At 46.7% G+C, this 20,665-nt stretch overlaps 1 protein-coding gene across 2 annotated transcripts; it reads left to right on the forward strand.

The window, feature by feature from the left end:
* Positions 1 to 4,129: 4,129 nt before the first annotated feature.
* LOC125644240 (hydroxyacylglutathione hydrolase-like protein) lies at positions 4,130 to 20,152 on the forward strand. Of its 2 annotated transcripts, XM_048867877.2 has the most exons (9): positions 4,130 to 4,249; positions 4,636 to 4,769; positions 11,870 to 11,934; positions 12,953 to 13,070; positions 14,815 to 14,923; positions 15,507 to 15,610; positions 16,417 to 16,518; positions 16,745 to 16,824; positions 17,384 to 20,152. In XM_048867877.2, exons 2-9 carry the CDS (start codon positions 4,665 to 4,667, stop codon positions 17,547 to 17,549), a joined length of 849 nt encoding a protein of 282 aa, XP_048723834.2. In that variant the 5' UTR covers positions 4,130 to 4,249; positions 4,636 to 4,664; the 3' UTR covers positions 17,550 to 20,152. The 2 variants fall into 2 exon arrangements, with proteins under 2 accessions (XP_048723834.2, XP_074973666.1); XM_075117565.1 differs by lacking the exon at positions 11,870 to 11,934 and having other exon boundaries at positions 4,149 to 4,249.
* Positions 20,153 to 20,665: the final 513 nt, after the last annotated feature.

A 20,665-nucleotide genomic window follows, 5' to 3' on the forward strand; every position in this document is an offset into this window, starting at 1 on the left:
CGCACCTGGAATACTGTGTGCAGTTCTGGTCTCCCATGTTTAAGAAGGATGAATTCAAACTGGAACAGGTACAGAGAAGGGCTGCTAGGATGATCCGAGGAATGGAAAACCTGTCTTATGAAAGGAGACTCAAGGAGCTTGGCTTGTTTAGCCTAACTAAAAGAAGGTTGAAGGGAGATACGATTGCTCTCTATAAATATATCAGAGGGATAAATACCAGAGAGGGAGAGGAATTATTTAAGCTCAGTACCAATGTGGACACAAGAACTAATGGATATAAGCTGGTCATCGGGAAGTTTAGACTTGAAATTAGACAAAGGTTTCTAACCATCAGAGGAGTGAAGTTTTGGAATAGCCTTCCATGGGAAGCAGTGGGGGCAAAAGACATATCTGGCTTTAAGATTAGACTTGATAAGTTTATAGAGGAGATGGTATGATGGTATAACATGATTTTGATAATTAGGCCTATGATGGGATGTTAGATGGGGTGGGATCTGAGTTACTATAGAAAATTCTTTCCTGGGTATCTGGCTGGTGCACCTTGCCCACATGCTCAGGGTTTAGCTGATTGCCATATTTGGGGTCGGGAAGGAATTTTCCTCCAGGGAGGATTGGAAGAGGCCCCGGAGGTTTTTCGCCTTCCTCTGTAGCATGGGTCACTTGCTGGAGGATTCTCTGCACCTTGAAGTCTTTAAACCACGATTTGAGGACTTCAATAGCTCAGACATAGGTGAGAGGTTTTTCGCAGGAGTGGGTGGGTGAGATTCTGTGGCCTGCGTTGTGCAGGAGGTTGGACTAGATGATCATAATGGTCCCTTCTGACCTTGATGTCTGTGGATAAGGAGTACTTGTGGCACCCTAGAGGCTAACAAATTTATCTGAGCATAACGAAAGCTTATGCTCAAATAAATTGGTTAGTCTCTAAGGTGCCATAAGTCCTCCTTTTCTTTTTGCGGATACAGACTAACACGGCTGCTACTCTGAAACCTCTCTAACGATGACATCATGACAGAAATACATTTTAGACTAATTCTTTGAACTAATTGCATATGTAAGTAGGGTAGACTTAAATAATACAATTTATTAGAAGACTTCTCAGAAATTTTTTTCTTCTCTGTTGGGGCATCTAAATTGTGGTATTCCTGGCCTGAATACGCAATGAGACTCGTAGAGGATATAGGATGCGGATAACCCACAAGCTTAAAGCTCAACTGTTAGTTATATTGATATGAATTACACCCAGGTAATAAGCAAACCATCAGAAAATTGCATGTGCATTGTGTTTTTTCAATAAATAGATTTGTTTTGTTTTTATAGAAGGTTGTGCTGAATTACCTAATATTGGTACTAAAATAGGTAGCAGAAAATATTTATTGAAAGCAGTAAAAAAATGAATTTTATATTATAAATATTGAGATTTATATATCTATACAACAAAAAATTATATGCCAAAAGCCTGTGTTGTTTTACCAGGCTATTTTTGTGAAAGTTAGTGCTATTTTGTCTATGTTCTCACAGGAAAACAAGAGAGGATATATAATTTTGTTTACACCATGAATAAGGAAAATTATTCTTTTCATATGAAAAGCGTTTGATTACTTTTGTTAGGGAAATACAAAGATTATCCAGACTATATGTAAAATATATTTACAAATGTTCATTCAGATTTAATTTTTGCTATGAAACAATGAATTGTTGGGATTTTTCTTTTGCCATACTATAAAAATACAATGTATTGTGCATATGATGTGTGAGTTATAAGTTTATATAAGAATTTGTACAGAGCATACTACCTATAATAAAATAGTATCTTGCATGCGCCAAACCCCCCCGAGCAGAAAATCTAGGCAGACATCTCTCTTCGTGTTCACTTCTCTATCCTCTGTCTCCCCCAGGACCACTAATCAATCTCGAGTAAACACCTCGGACACACAGAGGAACAACAAGCTATATGCGCGAAAGAGAGAGAGAGAATTTACCAGAGAAAAGACTGGTAATCTCCAGGCAGGCATTGAGAAAGTGAGAAAAACTAGCCTATATTCAGGCAAATATAATGAATATTATAGGCCTTAATAGTCTATAAATCATATAAATCTTCCCACTGTATTTTCCACTGAATGCATGCGATGAAGTGGGCTGTAGCTCACAAAAGCTTATGCTCAAATAAATTTGTGAGTCTCTAAGGTGTCACAAGTCCTCCTTTTCTATATGCACATAGTCTGAAATAACTTGCTCATCAAGTACTCAGAATATTTTTATATATATGTATATCTCCCTTCATGTCTCTCAAAACCCTCTTTGTATCCTTTGGTCAGCATTCTCTGATATTTACTGTGAAAGTTCCCGAAACTGACAGAGGGAAGCGAACACAAATTTATCCTCCTCAAGATCCACTCGATCCAAGACCATAAGACGATCACCCGCAAACTCAATCACGTGAAGCATGGATAGTGCATGAAGCAGAAAGCCGCGTATGCACTAAAATACACAAGTGTACGTATGTACGGATCAAAAGAAGAAAGAACAGGAGTATGAGGTTGGCAGGATGGCTTCACGATACTACTGTCTCCGAACTCATCATTTTCCCGATTTTATCGGCAGTGCGATTATTTGTTTAAATAAATTATGAAGGCATGGTCAGAATTTTACCAGTAGCAACTGGCCAACAAAACGCTACCTTAGGAGACTGATAGCAGACTTACTCATAGAAATACTAATTTTACAAGTGCTTTTATCATTTTTTTTTTCTCAGACCTAGCCTCTCCCCTGTCAATAATGAACAATTAGTGAAGGGTAAGGGTATGTGTATAACCAGATGTGTATATTTTTGTAATATTTGAATGAAAATGTCTGTATTTAGAGTGAATCTTTTTTTTCTCCATATCCCCTTTACTTATCAGCTGATTTTGATAAAATTTGACATGGAGTCAGTTTTTTCTTTTTTAGAGGCCCCTCATATTACAAGGCCCTGAACGGTAGCTTCGTTATCTTATACCTTAATACCGCCCTGGCCTCAGGAGATCTGAGTTCTTGGCTTGGCCCTGCTGTACAAACGTGAAGTAAAAAGACAGCCTGTGCACTCAGCTCCTGCCTCAGTTTTCCCAACTGTAAAATGGGGCTGTATAACACATTGCGAGCCTGGAATTGAAAGCCCTTTCCAGGTGCAAAGAAATAGAAAACCTTTGCATGTGCTTCGGCAAGGTGCCAGGACCCCCGTTGCTGCTTCACGCTGGTTATGTTGATAAGTGGCGGGCGGGGGCAGGAGGGGGAATAAGTTTGTAAAAGATCCAGAATGTCAAAGGGAGAAGGCTGAGGTTTCTTCTTCTCCCACCGGCCCACAGTGGACTGGAAATAATTTAAGACCTTCCCTCTCCTCCTCCCACACAATTTCTTTGCTGCCCACTGCTAGGCCCTCCCAGTGTAGCGGGAAGGGATTGGGCTAAGGGGCTCAGGTACATGGTGGAGGATTTAACATTTCTGCCTTTTACGGATGGGTACTGCCCCGAGGGAATGATGAGGTGAGATGACACAGCTGTCCTGACAGGTGAGGCCTGGAAGAATAGGCCACCCGTCTGCCCGGGCTGAGGTCAAAGAGCTTTTCCCCTTGACCTTCCCAGGACAGCATAGGCTGCCGTGCCATGTAGGCCCCCCCCCAGGCCATGGCTTTTAAGCAGGCACCCGGATACAGGCTTGCCAGCGGGCCCTCGCCTGCCGGCTACTGAAACTACAGTGGCTCCCCTGGGTGCTGGTGGGCTCCCCTGGGTGCTGGTGGGACACACCTGTCACCCGAGGGCAAGACTTGCCACCAGGGAGGGGGAAGGTAAGGAGAGGAATGGGGGGGGGCTCCTCCTGGGCCAGGTGTTTTGGGCTGCTGGGCAGGGGACGGGGAGGGGGGGGGTCGAGAGAGGAAGAGGAGGGTTAAGCGGGGGGGATTGCGCCCCCTCTCCCCCCGCAGCAGCTGGCCTTGCACGACCCCTGCAATGTCGCACACCCAGCGCCCGCAGCCCCAGAAGCGGGCAGCCGCTGCTGGGGTCGCGCAGATTGTCCCGGGGCAGCGCAGGAGAACGGGCGGCGGCCGCCCGGGGCTGAGCGCAGCTGCTGGGGAGAGCCGGGAGGCGGGGGCCGGGGATGGAGGCGGCCGCCTCCGAGCCCTGGGGGCGGGCCCTGGCGCACAGTGACAGGGCTACGCTCCGATCCGCCGGCCGGGGCCTCCCGGTCCCCGCAGAAGGGAGCTGCCCGCCCCGAGCAGGTACCGAACCCCGGGGCTGCCGCGATCACCCGCGAGCCGGGCTGGGTGTGCACGGGGGTTGCTGCACACGCGTGTGAAAGGGGGTGCACGAGGGCATGGGGGGGGGGGGTGACACGAGCAGACAGCTGATTAATTTGCACCGGGGTGGAGGAGGTGATCGGCGTGCGGGGCTTTTCACACCGCGTGTGGGCTTTTTCCACATTGGTGGGGGGTGATGGGCACCTGGGTGCGGGGGGCTCACCCGGGGCTGGAGGATGCTTTGCGCGTGGGCTGGGGGCTTCCGTGTGTCTCTTTAATTCCCCCACAGTGTGTTCTGGGAAGATTATTTCTTGTAATTTTTGTGATTTGTGTGGGATAGTTCTATAATAATGGAATTGCCCTTACAGCTCACCTGGAGCTTCACAGCCCTGGGACTATGAAGGTCAAAGTTATTTCAGTCTTGGAAGATAACTACATGTACTTGGTCATTGAGGAAAATACCAAGGAAGCTGTTGTAGTGGATGTGGCTGTTCCCAAGAGGGTAACTAGGAATTTTGCTACTTAAAGCCTTGAAGTTGAGGGACATCTGGTCCTGGTTCAGGACGTTTGTTCAGAGCAGGCTGGCTTGTTTGTAGACACCAAAGGAAGGAATCTAGAGCATTGGGTTAGCTTGGCTTCCACTAAGAGCACATAGGGACCTATCAGATAAGGGCTATGGGGTTAGTTAGTCCAGGGTGGATGCCTGCAGCAGGTCTGAGCTCAGTGAAAAGTTACAATCAGGAAAAACAAGAAGCCATTGTATTTATTAAACCTGTGTATTGTGATGGTGCCTGAAGTTCCCAGTCCCAATGGGTCCTGTTGTGCCAGGTGCTGTACAAATGAGGCCCAATCTTGTAAATGCTTCTCTGTTTGTTTGCAGGATTTAAAAGTTACTCAGTGTGGGTCTGTAGGATGGACCCTGGGATTGCAACTGTGTGTTGTAAAATGACACTTGACTATGGCTTAGGCCCAAAATGTATATTGTTTTAGGGGGAAAGGTCAAAAAAGATGTTATACAGCCTAAAACAAACAGAAGAGCCTTAAACGTTTTTTTAAAAATTGAAGTAAAAATGTTTTTGTTTTGTTTTTCTTGATTCACACTTTGCCCTGCAGTGCTGGACACCCAAACACAAGAACTGTCTTGTGCTAGTGGAGAGGATGGAAAATTAAACTGACTAGAAACAAAGGTGAAACTGGCCTGGGTTGTTTCATTATCCAAAATGCAGTGTTGCCAACTCTGGTGATTTTTATCATGGGCCTGGCATTACTAGGTTTTTGGAGTGATGCTGCTAAAGTCCTATCGTTCTGTGAGAATCTCAGCTTAATTGTTTTTTAAATGAAAGTTTCTAGTCCTCTTCCTGGTTTGGGGAAGAGCCTGAAAATCTGATCCTCAAGTCTCACAAACCAGAAGGCAAAGAGACAAAACCCAAATTAGTTTTTAAATTATTATTTGTTTGTTAATTATTTTATTAAAATTATTTAATTGGCTTAAACATGATCAGAGTTTTTAAAAATAACCTCCTGATTTTAGAGGCCTGACTTGTGATTTTTGAGCTTTTGAGGCACAAAAACAAACAAGCAGCATTAATGGTGAGATGGAAATGATGGGGATCCATTCTTAAGCACTTGCCTGTTGTCTTAGGGTACATCGACATGGCAATAAAAAACCTATGGCACCAAGTGTCAGAGCCTGGGTCAACTGGCCTGTGGAACTAAAATTGCAATGTAGGTGTTTGGGCTCAGGCTGGAGCCCGGGCTCTGGGACCCTCCCCCTTTGTGGGGTCTCCGAGCCTGGGCTCCAAGCCACGTCTGGACATCTACATTGCCCTTTTTAGCCCCGCAGCCAGAGCCTTGTAGCCCAAGTCAGCTGAGTCAGGGCAGCTGTGCCACGGGTCTTTTATAGCCGTGCAGATGTACCCTCTGATAACAGAAGCCTCCATCCTACATTGAGCTCCAGATGGGCTGATCCTTGTTCCAGTGCAGAACCCCAGGAGTACAGAGTTCCACCCAGGCCGAGTTCATTGGAGAGTCTGAGTCTCTGATATATCTCTACATTGTGTGCTGCGTTCCTTACACTAAAGGGATAAATACTGTAAGTACCAAGGGAAATCTGACTGTTAGTGACTGTTGCTTTGCTGATTCAAACAATTAATTAATAGCTTAAGGCCTGATCTGGAGCAGCCTTAAGAATATGGTACTAAAACTGTATTTTATGTCGATTTAAAAAAAACGCCTCTAAAGCCCTGGGCTTTATTAGGACATTATTACATCCCGTGTGAGCACACAGGGTGGAAACCAGTCTTCTCCATTCCTCTCTGTCATTTGCTACTGCTTCCATTTGCTCTATGGTGTTGAGATAGACAGTTGTGCCCTCCCTGGTAATGGGGGTTCTTAAGATTTCTCTTGGGCGTCCTTGTTTCCTCCCACGAGTTCGTTTCCACTGGACTGCTACATGCAGGTAGCCGTGTGCATCTGAAGTACATGCCCTATGTATGGCAGAAACGAGCTGTGGGTTGGTGAATTCTCAGATCTCTTCATTGGTGATGCTCTCTCCAGCCAGTGCCCAGAATCTTTCATAGGCACTTATTTTCAATGGTGTCTCATTTTCTGTCTGACTTTTTAGTCGATCTCCGGTTCTTGCAGCCATATCTTAGCACCGAGATTGCGTCTGAATTGAAAATTCTCAGTTTTGTTCTGGTGCTGTGTAGCCTTGATTCCATACGTTGATGAGTTTTGTAAATGCTGTGGATGCCTTTCCTATCCCTTGGTGTCACTTCTTTCTTGGGGTCTCCGTTGGCTAAAATGGTGCTGCCCAGGTAGGTGAACTGTTGTTCTTTCTTGATATTTTTGCCTTCTAATGTGATGTTACTGCTTGACGTCTTGGTTTCAAGGATGTTTGTTTTAGCATAACTAATTTTGAGCCCTACTTGGCATGCTGTTGTTGCTGGGTTGTCTGTCTTTGTTTGTAACTTTTCCAGGGTGTCACTTAGTAGAGCAATATCATCAGTAAAGCCTGGGTCTTCTAGGCATTTGCCATCTACCCATCTATACTGATGTTTGTGTTGCTAATACACTTCTTCGTTATCCAGTCTATGGCAGTGCTAAAGAACAGTGGAGATAAAATGCAGCCCTGTTTCACACCAGTGTCCATATTAAAGCGCTCTGTTTTCTGGGTGTTCACCCTTACACAGAACTTCCTTGATGATCTTGATAACTTCAGCTGGGATGCCGTAGGACTGAGGAATATTCCAGGGTCTTGTGCAGGCTTTTGAAAAATCAATGTAATTGACCAAGAGGGGAGATTGCCATTCTACACATTCTTCTATGATGGACCTTAGTGTGAACATCTGATCCACACAGGATCTCTTGGGCTTGAATCCAGCCTGGCCTTCCCTAATCTTTGTATCAACTGCCTTTCATCCTGTGTAGTATCACGTCAGAAGGCTTTCCCTACTCCTCTCCAGTTGCTACAATCAGTAAGATCAACCCTTTTTGGGTATTCTGACAATGATTCCATGTTTCCACTGGTCAGGAGGGGTCTTTTTTCCCCGAACTTGGTTGAACAGCTCTGTCCGTTTCGTTAAGATTATGGTATCAACCACGTTTAGCATTTCTGCTGGAATTGGATCATCTCTTGCTGCTTTGTTACTTTTCAGCTTTTTGATTGCAGCCTTCACTTCTGATATTTCTCTAGTGACCGATGTTAGTCAAGTTGATCAGGTCCATGTATTTCACCAACATCAGATGCTGAAGTGGAGCTGGGTCTATTGAGGATATCTTTGAAATGCTTTGCCTATCTGCTTTTCAGTTCTACCTCAGTTGTGAGCTTTCTTTCTTCTCTCTTTGCTTTTTATTGGCCCATGTCCTGTTTTGAAGTTTCCACACAGGGTTTTAGTCACTTGGTAAGTGGCTCTGTGGTTTCCTATGCTAGCAGCAGCTTCTGCTGCTCAGTCTTCAACATATCTCCGTTTATCTTTCATTGAGCTGCTTTTCACTGCTTTGTCTGCTTTCTTGTACTCCTCCTGTACATTTTCCAATAGTTTGTTGGTCTTAGAATTCAGGAGTTTTCCTTTGGTAATTTTTCTTTCCTTGCTGAGACGCCACGTCTCTTGGCCTATCCAGTTCTTGCTCTGTCTGTGTTGATATTCGACTGTGACTGGTACAGCTTGATTCACATTGTCTCTGAGTGCTGCCCTTTTTCTTCAGGCCCATTCTCTGTCACCTTTCTCTGCCTCTGTCAGTGCCTGCAATCTGTTCCTTAGTTCACGCTGGAATTTCTCACAGGACTCTCTGGTTTCAGTTTTGTACTGTCCATTTTCTTTACCACTTTCTGTTTAAAGTTGATCTTCCTCTTGTTTTAATTTCGGTTTAGCAATGCAAAGATTGTGGTTGCTGTGAACATCTGCTGCTCAGTATTCCCTTAGATCTTGGACAGATTACCTGCATCTTCGGCGAATGCAGTTGTGGTCGATCTGATTTTTTGTTTTGCCATCTGACAAATTCCACGTGTCTTTGTGAGGGACCAGGCTACTTGCAAGAACTAGGTTGGTGACCAAACACAATTCAATGAGTCTCTTGCCATTTTGGGTGATGGTTCCCAGCTCATGCTTCCCTGTTGCTCTTTCCATTCCTTGGTTATCACATTCTACTCCAGCATTAAAGTTGCCCAAGACAAGGAGTAAGTCGCGTTTAGGTAGTCTGTCAATCACACTTCAGAGGCAATTATAGAAGTCCTCCTTGTCGTCATCGCTGTGCTCCTCTGTTGGAGCAGAGCACTGATTGACATCTTTAGGCCTCTGGTTTGGAGTTCGGCATCTACGTTGCATTGGTTCATTGATTGCAGTTGATGAATGATTTTTTCCCCCACAGAATCTGTTGTATGGGGCGCTGCTCCCTGTGTGGTGGTGTCCTCTTGCTCGAAGTACTTCTTATCCACACCTAACACTCCCCTCTCACCGATGCCCAGGATTTCAAGTCTATAGTTGTCCATCTCCCTCATGATCTGTGCGATTGCATTCCACTAGCCAACTCTGAAGTCTTTTCTTGCTAACAGCATCAAACTTCCTGGGGCCCTGGCTTCCAGAGACTGCCTTCCACCAGGAGGCTTCATGCAGCACAGGGGGTTGGTAGTGTTCCTTTTCACCAGAATGGCAGCCTGGCTCTGTTTCTATAACCAGTGAAGAATTTTGGGGTTTTTTGTTATGAGGCTAGGTGTTTAGTCTTGCGCTCAACTCTCCCTGCTTTAGCTGGCCTTGAGACTGGCAGCTGAGCCAATCATGGTGCAGCAGGTTGGAGCTACTGGGCTTAGCAGCATGGAAAAAGCATCTCTCATAGCAACACAGCTTGTATCTGACAGAATTCATCCACTGCCAACCTGGCCATCAAATACAGTCACTGGCTGGGCAGGGGGCCCGTCGGGGAGAGAGGATCTGTCTCCATTTCCGATAGGCTCTGGAAGCATGATGCCTCCAGGAGCATGGGGGAGTATGGCTGCTGCTATATCCCTAAAAGGGGTGCAGGGTGCATTCCTCTCCAGGGCTGGCCGGCTGGGGTGGGAGACAGTGGGGCTATGCTTCACCTTCTCGTCCCCTTGGGAGTGGTCATGCTGATAGCATGGCTGCCTCTGGGCAGCCCTTTCTCTCCTGCAGGTGGGTTGCCCTTTGCACCCTTCTTGTGCCCAGTATCATTTCTGATCACAGTTTGACTCTTAATCAGACCAAAATGACGCAAATACCCAAGGCCAGACTTTCATATTGATGTGAAAAGATGTGAAAGGCATGCACATAATTTGTACCTGGAGGTGCTGTGACTGCATGTGCAGTTGTGGTGATTGCATGTGCAAATGACATGCATACAGTTTTGTGCACACGCTTATGCAAATTGGGCCAAAAAGCGCTGTTGCACAAGTGGAAGCCAATATCACAATCTCCCGATTGGTAGGAATCCCTGTCAATATCAATGCTGCGAATATTTGGGAGGGGGATTCGAATTAGGGGCGTATTTGCAGTTGGATTTCCAGTGGTGTAGTGTGAGTTACCCTGATCTGATCTGTCTGTGATCACAGAGTGGATTCCCCCAGTGTTCTAGGGAGCTCCCGAAGGCATCATGCTTAAAGATCCTACCAGAAATGGGCTGAGTTTGTGACATTTGCGATAAGACATCTTGAAAGAGTTTATGGAAGCTCACAGTGTTAGGAAGATACATGATGTACTAAGCACTTCTTTTGATTCCCAGGAGAGGGGCGGTCAGGAGCTGTGTGCAGTATTATTTGCTCACGTTCAAACTGCCAGGCAGAGACCCACTGTTCTGGTTACCTCTTTCTTCTAACAAAAATATCCATCCCTTAACTCTCTCACTGATGCTGGGTTCTGATTTATAAATGAAATCGCACTTGACAACATTTAATACTATGTTGCATGAAAAACCATCCCAAGAGGCTGCGCCTTGTTTCTTGTACCTGTGGCTTTTTGTGTGCCAGCTGTTTTTTACGCTGCCTTTCCAGCGCCAAGTATTATGCTGATCGCAGGGTGAATTTGCAGGGCTGGTAGTTAGAATCGCTGCCTCCTCAAATTTCAGAGGAACAGCCGTGTTAGTCTGTATTCGCAAAAAGAAAAGGAGGACTTGTGGCACCTTAGAGACTAACCAATTTATTTGAGCATGAGCTTTCGTGAGCTACAGCTCACTTCATCAGATGTATACCGTGGAAACTGCAGCAGACTTTATATACACACAGAGAATATGAAACAATACCTCCTCCCACCCCACTGTCCTGCTGGTAATAGCTTATCTAAAGTGATCAACAGGTGGGCCATTTCCAGCACAAATCCAGGTTTTCTCACCCTCCACCCCCCCCACACAAATTCACTCTCCTGCTGGTGCTAGCCCATCCAAAGTGACAACTCTTTACATAATCAAGTCGGGCTATTTCCTGCATAGATCCAGGTTTTCTCACATCCCCCCCACACCCATACACACACAAACTCACTCTCCTGCTGGTAATAGCTCATCTAAACAGCAGGAGAGTGAGTTTGTGTGTGTATGGGGGTGGGGGGGATGTGAGAAAACCTGGATCTATGCAGGAAATAGCCCGACTTGATTATGTAAAGAGTTGTCACTTTGGATGGGCTAGCACCAGCAGGAGAGTGAATTTGTGTGGGGGGGTGGAGGGTGAGAAAACCTGGATTTGTGCTGGAAATGGCCCACCTGTTGATCACTTTAGATAAGCTATTACCAGCAGGACAGTGGGGTGGGAGGAGGTATTGTTTCATATTCTCTGTGTGTATATAAAGTCTGCTGCAGTTTCCACGGTATACATCTGATGAAGTGAGCTGTAGCTCACAAAAGCTCATGCTCAAATAAATTGGTTAGTCTCTAAGGTGCCACAAGTACTCCTTTTCTTTTTGCCTCCTCAAATGTGATCTGTTCACACATAATCTGAAGTCACTGGGAGACCCTGCAGGATGCTAGTTTTGCAGAGTCGTGTTTCAGGAAGCAGCAAGGCTTTCAAGATTGTCTTTAGGGTCTTTAATGATTAACTTTCCAACACAGGATCTTATTAAAATCTATGCTCTTTGACATGACTCTTTTTCCCCCCCATTTTAGTTACTAGAAATTGTCAGAAAAGAAGGCGTTGCACTTAAAGCAATTCTTACCACCCATCACCATTGGTAAGTGCTCTGGAGAGGAAAGGGGTACAGTACTGTATGTTAGAAATGGAAAAGGTGCAGAGAAGGGCAAGAAATACGATTAGGGGGATGGAACAGCTTCCATAGGAGGAGAGATTAAAAAGCCTGGAACTGTTCATCTTAGAAAAGAGATGCCTAAGGGGGGGATATGCTAGAGGTCTATAAAATCGCGAATGATGGGAGAAAGTGACTAAGGACGTGTTATTTACCCCTTTGCGTAACACAAGGACTAGAGGTCACCCGATGAAGTTAACAGGCAACAGGTTTAAAACACACTCGGTGAAGTACTTCTTTACACAACACACAGTCAACCTGTATTGTGAGGGATAGGTCTGTCAATGGCTATTAGCCAAGATGGCCAGGGACACAACCCCATGCTCCGGGTGCCCTAAACCTCTTAACTGCCAAAAGCTAGGACTGGACAATGGGATGGATCATTTGATAATTGCCCTGTTCTGTTCATTCCCTCTGAAGCACCAGGCATTGGCCAATGTCGGGAGACGAGACACTGGGCTAGATAGATGGACCTTTGGTCTGAGCCAGTATGGCCGTTCTTATGTTCATAGTATGCTCTCATCAGAGTGCATGAGGCTTGGGGGGAGATCTATGCAGAAATCCCTGCTCATGACATGACAGCAACACTCTGTGATCTGAGAGATATCAAGAGACCCGATCCTGTGAGGTGGAAGCAGAGTGCTCTCCGTGCTCCCCAGGATTGGGTCCTGAATGCAGAACAGGTCTATTGGGCTGCTGTGCTCACATATGGATAAACTGTGTCCTGTTCCAGAATGTCAGGTGGCCCTTTTTCATGCGCTGAAATCTTGAGTTGCGGTATTTTTCATGTCACAGCACACACCAGGGCTGTCCCCGCAGTACTGTAACGCTAGGGTTACATTGATGCAGGAGCCTGAGACTCGTTTTAGCCCTCCCCCTTCCTCTGGGGTATCAGTAAATGCCAAGTGTATCTTGGAGACGCTAATCTCACTCCCTGTCTGTGAAGGGACCACGCCCGAGGAAATGAAGAACTGGCCAAGGTGTATCCAGAGCTGCAGGTGTATGGAGCAGATGAGCGGATTGGAGCCTTGACACACAAGGTGACTCACAACGAGGAGTTAAAGGTACGAGACTGGAGGTTTATTATTAACATTGTTGTTCCTCTTGTCTCACTTAGCGCCCCCCTCAGGATCTCAAAGCTCTTTACACACGATTGAATGACACCTCCTGAGCCCTGGCAGGGAGGTCGGTGTCAGGATCCCTGTTTTACTGAGGGTGATGGCGAAGAACAGAGCTGGGAAGTGATGTGCCCAAAGACCCACAGGGAGTCAATGTGAGAACGGGGACCAGAGCGAGAGAGTCCTTTGCTTGCCCGGGGATGAATGTGCATGAGATTGTAGGGGCGTAACCGAGGGAAGGATTCGGTCCATGCTCCCACTACACACACTCTTACTGTCTTTGGTTTTTCCTGCTGTGTAACCCACTGCTGTGACCAGGGGAGAGGGGGGAAGCGTGAGAAAGCTGCTGCCTGTCAGTTGCTCCAACTACTAATTCATTTCGGTCTGTCTCTGCTCTAGCGTGTGTGGGAATCTATGGGATCGCCGCGCGGGGGTCGGTGCTAGGATCCAGCGTCAATAACCTTCCCTGGTTTACTGCTGCCAGGTTTCTCTGTGGCAGATTCTCATATGGAACAAATAGCCAGTAGATGGTAGCATTTTCCCAAGGTTATAAATCCACATGTGATAGATCGCCTCTGCTCGGGGACTCTTTGAAATCCAAATGTGCATCTGAATTTTACAAATGACCCTTTTCTTTAGAACGCATTGAACCAAATCCTAGATCTGAACACTGCCAGTCAACACAGTGCCAGAAATTTTGCAGCCCGTCTTTGTTCAAATAGATCCTGTGGACGAACTTCATAGCCGGCTTTATATACTCTGGGGTGGATGTGAGCACAGGCCTGTGAGCCAGAAACTGCCAATCCCCAATCTAAATTTCCCCACGCGTAACACAGGGATAACATCTGCCTGTTGTGAATCTTAATTTGCTATTTGTCCTGTTGGTGAAATGCCAGGAAGAGGGAAAAATGCCTTATAAATACTAAGCATAATTGTCACTTGTTGTCCTGCATCGTCTTTGGCATTAGCAGGTGGGGAACATGGAAAATATTCTTGCATGTCTGTCTTTGAGAATTTTATCTTTTGGTTGCCCCATTTTCATCTTGAGTCATCTAGTTATTGAGGTAAGGGAGGGGCAGGGCTGCCAGAACATAGGGGGGCCGGGGCCATGGCCCCCCACTTTGTATCGGTAGTAAGGGCAAGTGACAAGGCAGGGATGGAGAGGAGTGAGTGGGGGGTGGGGCCTGAGGGGTGGCATGTGGGCAGGGCCTTGGGGGGGTAAGGGGTAGCATGGGAGTGGGGCCATGGTTAGGGCCACTGGTGACCTGCCATGCTTTTAGGAAGCTTCTGACGTTCCTGGGGAGGGGTCATCAGCATGACGATGTGCCAAGTCACTCACCTTTGTTCCAAACAAGAAGATACTTCTCTTCTCCACGGTGAGGCGTTGCTTCTAAAATGGTTGCAAAGCCAGGCCTTTCTGGTGATTTCAGTTGTACCGAAGAGTAAGCAGCTGACTTCTGAAAAATGTCGGCTAGCAGATCTCGGCTGGGATGGAAGTAAGCTGATCTGCTGTAGCATCCTGTCGTGAAGAAGGGAAGTCCGTATTGCTTGGTTTGGAAGCTCTCTGGGGCAGGGACCATCTCTTTGTTCTGTGTTTATGCAGCGCCTAGAGCAGTGCGGTCCCGGTCCTTGACTAGGGTCCCTACGTGTGGTGATAATACCAACCCGGATTGCCCCTTTGTCTCTGCAGTTCGGGGATATTAACGTGAGGTGCCTGTTCACGCCGTGCCATACGTCAGGCCACGTGTGTTATTTCATGTGGGAAGAGAACTCCCCAGATGCTCCAGCCGTCTTTTCAGGTATTCAGCACCTTCTTGAGAAGCCAGCCGGAGCTGAAAAGTCTCAGACAGTCTCCGATTGAGATCTCTTTGAGTGAGCTATGTGGGGGGACCGATCATTAGACTAGAATTCCACCCAGAATCATTCAGATTCCGTCCTCCTTTAGCTGCGATCTGCATGGGAACTGCCTCATTTTAAGGGTAAGCCTGAGCAAGATGGGCTTTGTTTTCCTTTAAAGTGATATCTGTCTAGGCCCTTCTCTGGCCCCTGACCCGCAGGGCGGAGCTGTTATTCCCATTGTGTGGATGGGGAACTGAAGCCCAGAGGTCCAGATCCTCTTAAGTATTTATATGCTTAAGTGACTTGCCCAAGGGCACAGAGGAAGCCTGTGGCAGAGCTAGGAATAGTGCCCTGCCCACTAGACCAGCAAAACATGCCTGACTGCCAACCCCGGGGAGTAAAGTCCGGTTCAGCCTTGGCACAGATACAACAGCAGGGTGGGCTTCCCCCAGGCATCAGCCCCTGGCCACAGGCTTCCCGCCTGCCCTGCAGGCAGAACTTCCTTGCCCTCCCCGCAGTAAGGTGACGTGTTTCCCCGCCCAGGTGACACCTTGTTCATTGGTGGCTGTGGGAAGTTCTTTGAAGGGACGGCCGAGCAGATGTACAGGAACCTGACTGAAATCCTGGGTGCTTTGCCAAAGGACACTGTGAGTGTCGCGCCTATTTCAGGGGGTGTCCGGGCCCTCTCCCCTATTTCCCTTCATCTCCCTCTCTGTGTCTCGGTGTAGGCCGGGCAGAGCTTTATGCCCGCAGCACGTTGGTGCCAACGTGCTTCTCCATCTTCTTGAGCAACGTGCGCTGCCTGGATTCTCTTTGGCTGGCACCAGCCTCTTGCCATTTGACACGTTGGCCAAATGCCACTCTTTGACCGGAATGGCCGTGGCTACTTCATGAGTGTGGGGACTGGGCCCAGAACGCTCCACCAGCGTCTACTTCCCACCGTCCCCTCAGCATGAGTCGGATTCCTAGGTCAGAGGGACCCTGGTGATAATCTAGTCTGACCTCCTGCATGACACGGGCCAGAGAGCTCCCCCCAAATCATTCCTAGACACTGTGACTATGGGGAATCAGGCCCAGAGCTCTCCCCAGGCAGCTGCTTCCCCCTGGATTAATTGCAGTGGGCAAACCACGTGCATTAAATGCATCCTCCCTTGGTAGGACACCCTAGCCCGCTAGAGAGAAGAGCCCTCCAGAATCTCCGCCCAAGGTCAAGCAGCTGCTTGGCTAAGCAGCGGAGCTCTGCGGTGCACTCTGAAGACCAGCAGCCCGTGGCTCTGGCTGAGGGAGTTCCACATCCAGGCTCCTCCACAGGCGGGAACGCTCGTCCCCCGGAGCTCTCCTGGGGTCTCCGCCGCTGGGACGCCGTCTCAAGACGTGCTATCCTGGGTGGGGAGGTACCAAGCCCAGGGCGACATGCAGGCCGTAAAGGTGCATTGTCTCGTTTGCCTTGCAGAAAGTGTTCTGTGGGCACGAGTACACCGTGAGGAACCTCAAGTTTGCTTTGAAAGTGGAACCGGAGAACGAGATTGTGAAAAAGAAACTCGCTTGGGCAAAAGTAGGTGTTTCCCCTTCCGAAGCGGAGAGTCCCAGCGGGAGGGGGAGGCTGGAACGAACGTTGAGTTCTGCGAACGCTAGATTTGTTTCCCCTCTAATTGGTCTGTGTGTTTAAGGTGCTTGTCCCCATGTCTAGGAGCTTCTAAGCATCTGCCTCTGATATTCTCCATGAGCTCAGTGATGGGGACCGTCTCCATACGCTGAACGAGTCTGTGGTTTCTCCCCAGCTCCGAGACGACGAGGACTTGCCCACGGTGCCCTCCACTCTGCAGGAGGAGTTCGACTACAACCCCTTCCTGCGGGTCTCGTGAGTAGAGTTCAGCGCCTCCCGCAGCCCCCTGGGCACCAAGTGCCTCACTGGCAGGCCCAGTTGAGTGTGAGGGGGCAGCGGGCTCTGCGGGAACGGAGATGCCCCATAGCATTGCCCCGTCCTGCACCAGGCCGAGGAATGCGGCTGCTTTTCTGCCTTCCAGCAACAGACCTTTCACTTGGTGACTCACAGGGGAAGGGGAATTTTGCCTTCCCACCAGTATGAGAAGCATCAGGTAGGTGATGGGGCGGGGAGGAGTCTCATCTCCCCCTAGCTCCCCATCCAGGATAACTCATTCCTAGCCAGCCTTCTACAGGGATATGACAGAAGAAGATACCCTCCCCATTGGCTTCTGCTCCCCACCAGTGAGGGTGGTGGGAGGAGACAGACTACAGCCAGATTCTGCTCTGTTACTCTGGTGTAAAGCCAAAGGGAGTCTCTAAAAACAAGACTCCAGATGGCCACCGGAGTCCCAGAAAACCAAACCTGGCCTTGAGTCTTGATTCCCTTTGCTGCTACGCACGGGGCACTCAATGGGTGTCGCTTGAACTTGCAGGGAAGAATCAGTGCAGAAATTCACGGGCAAGACGGATCCGGTGGACGTGCTGCGAGCTCTCCGCACAGAGAAGGATAACTTCAAGAAGCCCAAAGAGAGGCTGACCCCTCAGGCCATGCTGGCGTTCGAGTGGGGTCTCTTCAGCCCCTTCATGGAGAAGAAGTGAAATGCAGCCGGGTTTGTCGGATCGTTTATTTTGTGCCAATATATAAATGCAACCAAGGCCACAGCGAGGGCCAGTCTGTCTCCCCGCTGGGCAAGGATTGTTCCCCGTAGCACATAGTGTAGGGCTCTGTCCTGTCTGGCTTTAAATGATTCGGCCACTGAAGCTTCCCTTATTGCATGGGCCCCGCAGCTCGGAATTGGGGATGTAATTCAGCCTTGTTTCTTTTCTCCTTTTGATCCCCTCACTTCTAGCTGTACGTGTTTGAACCACCCTAAGCAATTCCTCTCTCTCCTTACACCCCTCTGTGAATGGTCTGATTTTCTGAGCCCTGCCTCTTAAAAGGGGTGATGTAAGAACCAGGTTCGTTTTTGTACCTGGAAGTAAACTATGGGCTTCTGGAAAACGGGGAAATCTGAATGTAAGGGTTCGAAGTGGAACTGTTCTGCCCAGAACAATTCCTGTTTTTAAAAGGCTGTTTTGTTGCTCCCCAAAACAAGATATTTTGGGGACATCTAAAACTTCCAATTCTTCTAGTAATTACTGGAGGAGGGGCTGCTCGCTGAATGGAACGAAACTATGCTGTGTACCAATGTAGCATTAGAAAAAACATTTTTATTTTGCACGAAGCCAGGGCTGGCCTTGTCAACAGTGACTCTCACAAACGATAACTGAGAAACTTGAAAGTGCTGATTTCTGTGCCAAACTCCCCTTGTCTTCAGTTGTTAACTGTCTCCAGAAAATCAAAACGGGCAGTCAATGGGCCCCTTGTAGTGTGATCTGGTGATGCATGTATATTGAGTATATAAAGCAGTGCATCTTTTCAAGGAGCCGACACTGGCTCCCTGCAACCTTGACAGGTTGGAAAGGTTTCATGTAATAGAATTATAGTATGTAAGGCAAAAATTTACCACGCTTAATCACAGCAAGCTGAAACTAGCAGCAGGGTAATTGGAGGGGAATTGTCTTTTTGCTTAATAATCAGGAATATCTTTGTCAAAAGCAGCATTAAAAAAAAACACACCCTGTTTTTTAATATTCCCAAATCAAAATGTGATAGCAGGATTTGAAAAACAATTACTAGGGACATAGCATGGGCTTCTGAACAGATTAACCCCGCAAAATGCTTTAAATTGGAGCCCAGGCTTGTGGTCCTTGAAAGCAAGACTTTGCTGGGAGTTGCTTGTGCAGAAGGCCTGATGGATCACGTCCCTTAGGCTCCTAGTTTGAAAATATGCTTATATGCTCCCTTTACCAGCAGAGGCAGATTAAGGAACCACAGTTAAAAGCCTGTGCAGATTTATGCACATTTAACTCTATGCAATTGACGAGGGGATTACTCACACCCATGAAATTAAGCACATCCATGTCTGCAGCATCAGGGCCTTGGGTCAGTAAGCAGCATCTGTTCTGCTGCTTTTCTCCCACTATAGAACGTGAAAGATTCTTCCCCTCCCACGTGTACGTTTAGCAGAGTGGAAAGGGGAAGGACTTGTGTTTGTATCACTGTTAATTTTTTTTATAGAAGTAAAAATTCAAGATCTGCTTTTTAAAAAAAATTTGTCAGCCTTCCAATTTTAGTTTAACAATCTGAAAACTGTGTGTAGTACTTAAAGTTTGCAAGGCACTGGAGCAGTTTATTACAATATTTAGAATTAAGTGTTGTCTCCTCTGAAAGAAAATCTAGAGTAGCTCTGTAAACAGCTGTGAAAATCGGCATGCCTTGATTAGAGGGAGCAGTTCTAGGGAGCAAGTTGCTCTGTTTCAGGATTCCATAGCTTTTACTATTAAATAGCAGGCCTCATTCTCCACTACCTTGAGTTACTGTTTACACCAAAGTGAAAAAGCTGGATAAACACTACTCCGTTAAAAGGGCAGTGATTTTACACCTACATCACACAGGTGAATGAGAACACCAAGGAAGGCAGATTGGGCCCCCTAAAACGTCTGACTCTAAAACTGTTCACACAGCTTTGATTAAACTTGATAAGTTCTTAGCACTGGATTATAGTTGACCTGATTTTTTTTATGTACAGTGAGCGTTTTTTTTTAAATAAACCAATATAATTGTCTCCATACTAGGTTTGCACCGTACAACTTGTGTGTAGACCTGACCATGGTGTAACACTTTGATGCTAACCACCACTGATGTACAACTCTTGAGATTATTTTACTGATGTGTAGAATATAGCTCTCGTAAAGGGGTAGCAAAACAAAATGCAGATTACTAATGGGTTAATTTTACAGTGCAATAGCTAATTAGCATTTTATTTGTATATGCCTAATGAAGACTGCACATTTTAAATAAACTGAACTTGGGTCTTTTGCACTTTAGTTCAAAGTCCTAGCACTTGTGTACTAAACCTAGAATTGCATCACTTAACACTAGAATCCATGGGGCTTGCTGCAGTTAAAACCTACAGGTTTAATGCAATACTATATGTAAAACTATGCATGAGAAGGTATTCACTGAAACTAGCCCCCTCCTTGCAAAACAGGAGAGAAAAGCAATGCGAGAGTCTTGCCGGATGAGCAGAGTGTACCTGCTACTAGATTGTAATGACAGCTTTAAATAAAGCTTTGATTTTTTTTTTTTTAAACTTTGACATGTTGTGCATGTTACTGATGGTTTATTTTTGGTAAACATTTGATGACTTAAAAAAGGGAGGTACCAAGAGAAAACAAGACTTTCCTTTACAGGTATAAAAGGCAACCATTGTCTTTCACAACTTTGCTTTTGACAAGATGGAGGTAGATCTGTTGCTCCAGTTTGATCAGATGCTCTGTTTAGAACCAAAACCAACAAATACCTAAGATACACAGCAGACTGTTCCAAAATAGAAGGAGCTCAGCTTTTGCATGAATACTTCAGTGATCTGAAATGTGGTGGAATTTAAGATTTTCAAATATTGAGTCCCACCAACAGGCCAGTCATCTTCTAGCAAAGCAGAAGTTAAGTGAAATGGCATCTTTTGCTCCAGCTACCTAATTTTCCCCATTCTGCATTAGGCCCATGTAATCTTATTGGAAAGGCAGGAACCCAGGCATGCAAGAGAGATACTGGCTTCGTCAAAGCATTGTAAGTGAACAAAATCTGAGTTGCATCTCGCATTTGTTCT

Source organism: Caretta caretta, chromosome 10 (assembly GCF_965140235.1).
Source record: "Caretta caretta isolate rCarCar2 chromosome 10, rCarCar1.hap1, whole genome shotgun sequence".
Taxonomy (NCBI): domain Eukaryota; kingdom Metazoa; phylum Chordata; order Testudines; family Cheloniidae; genus Caretta; species Caretta caretta.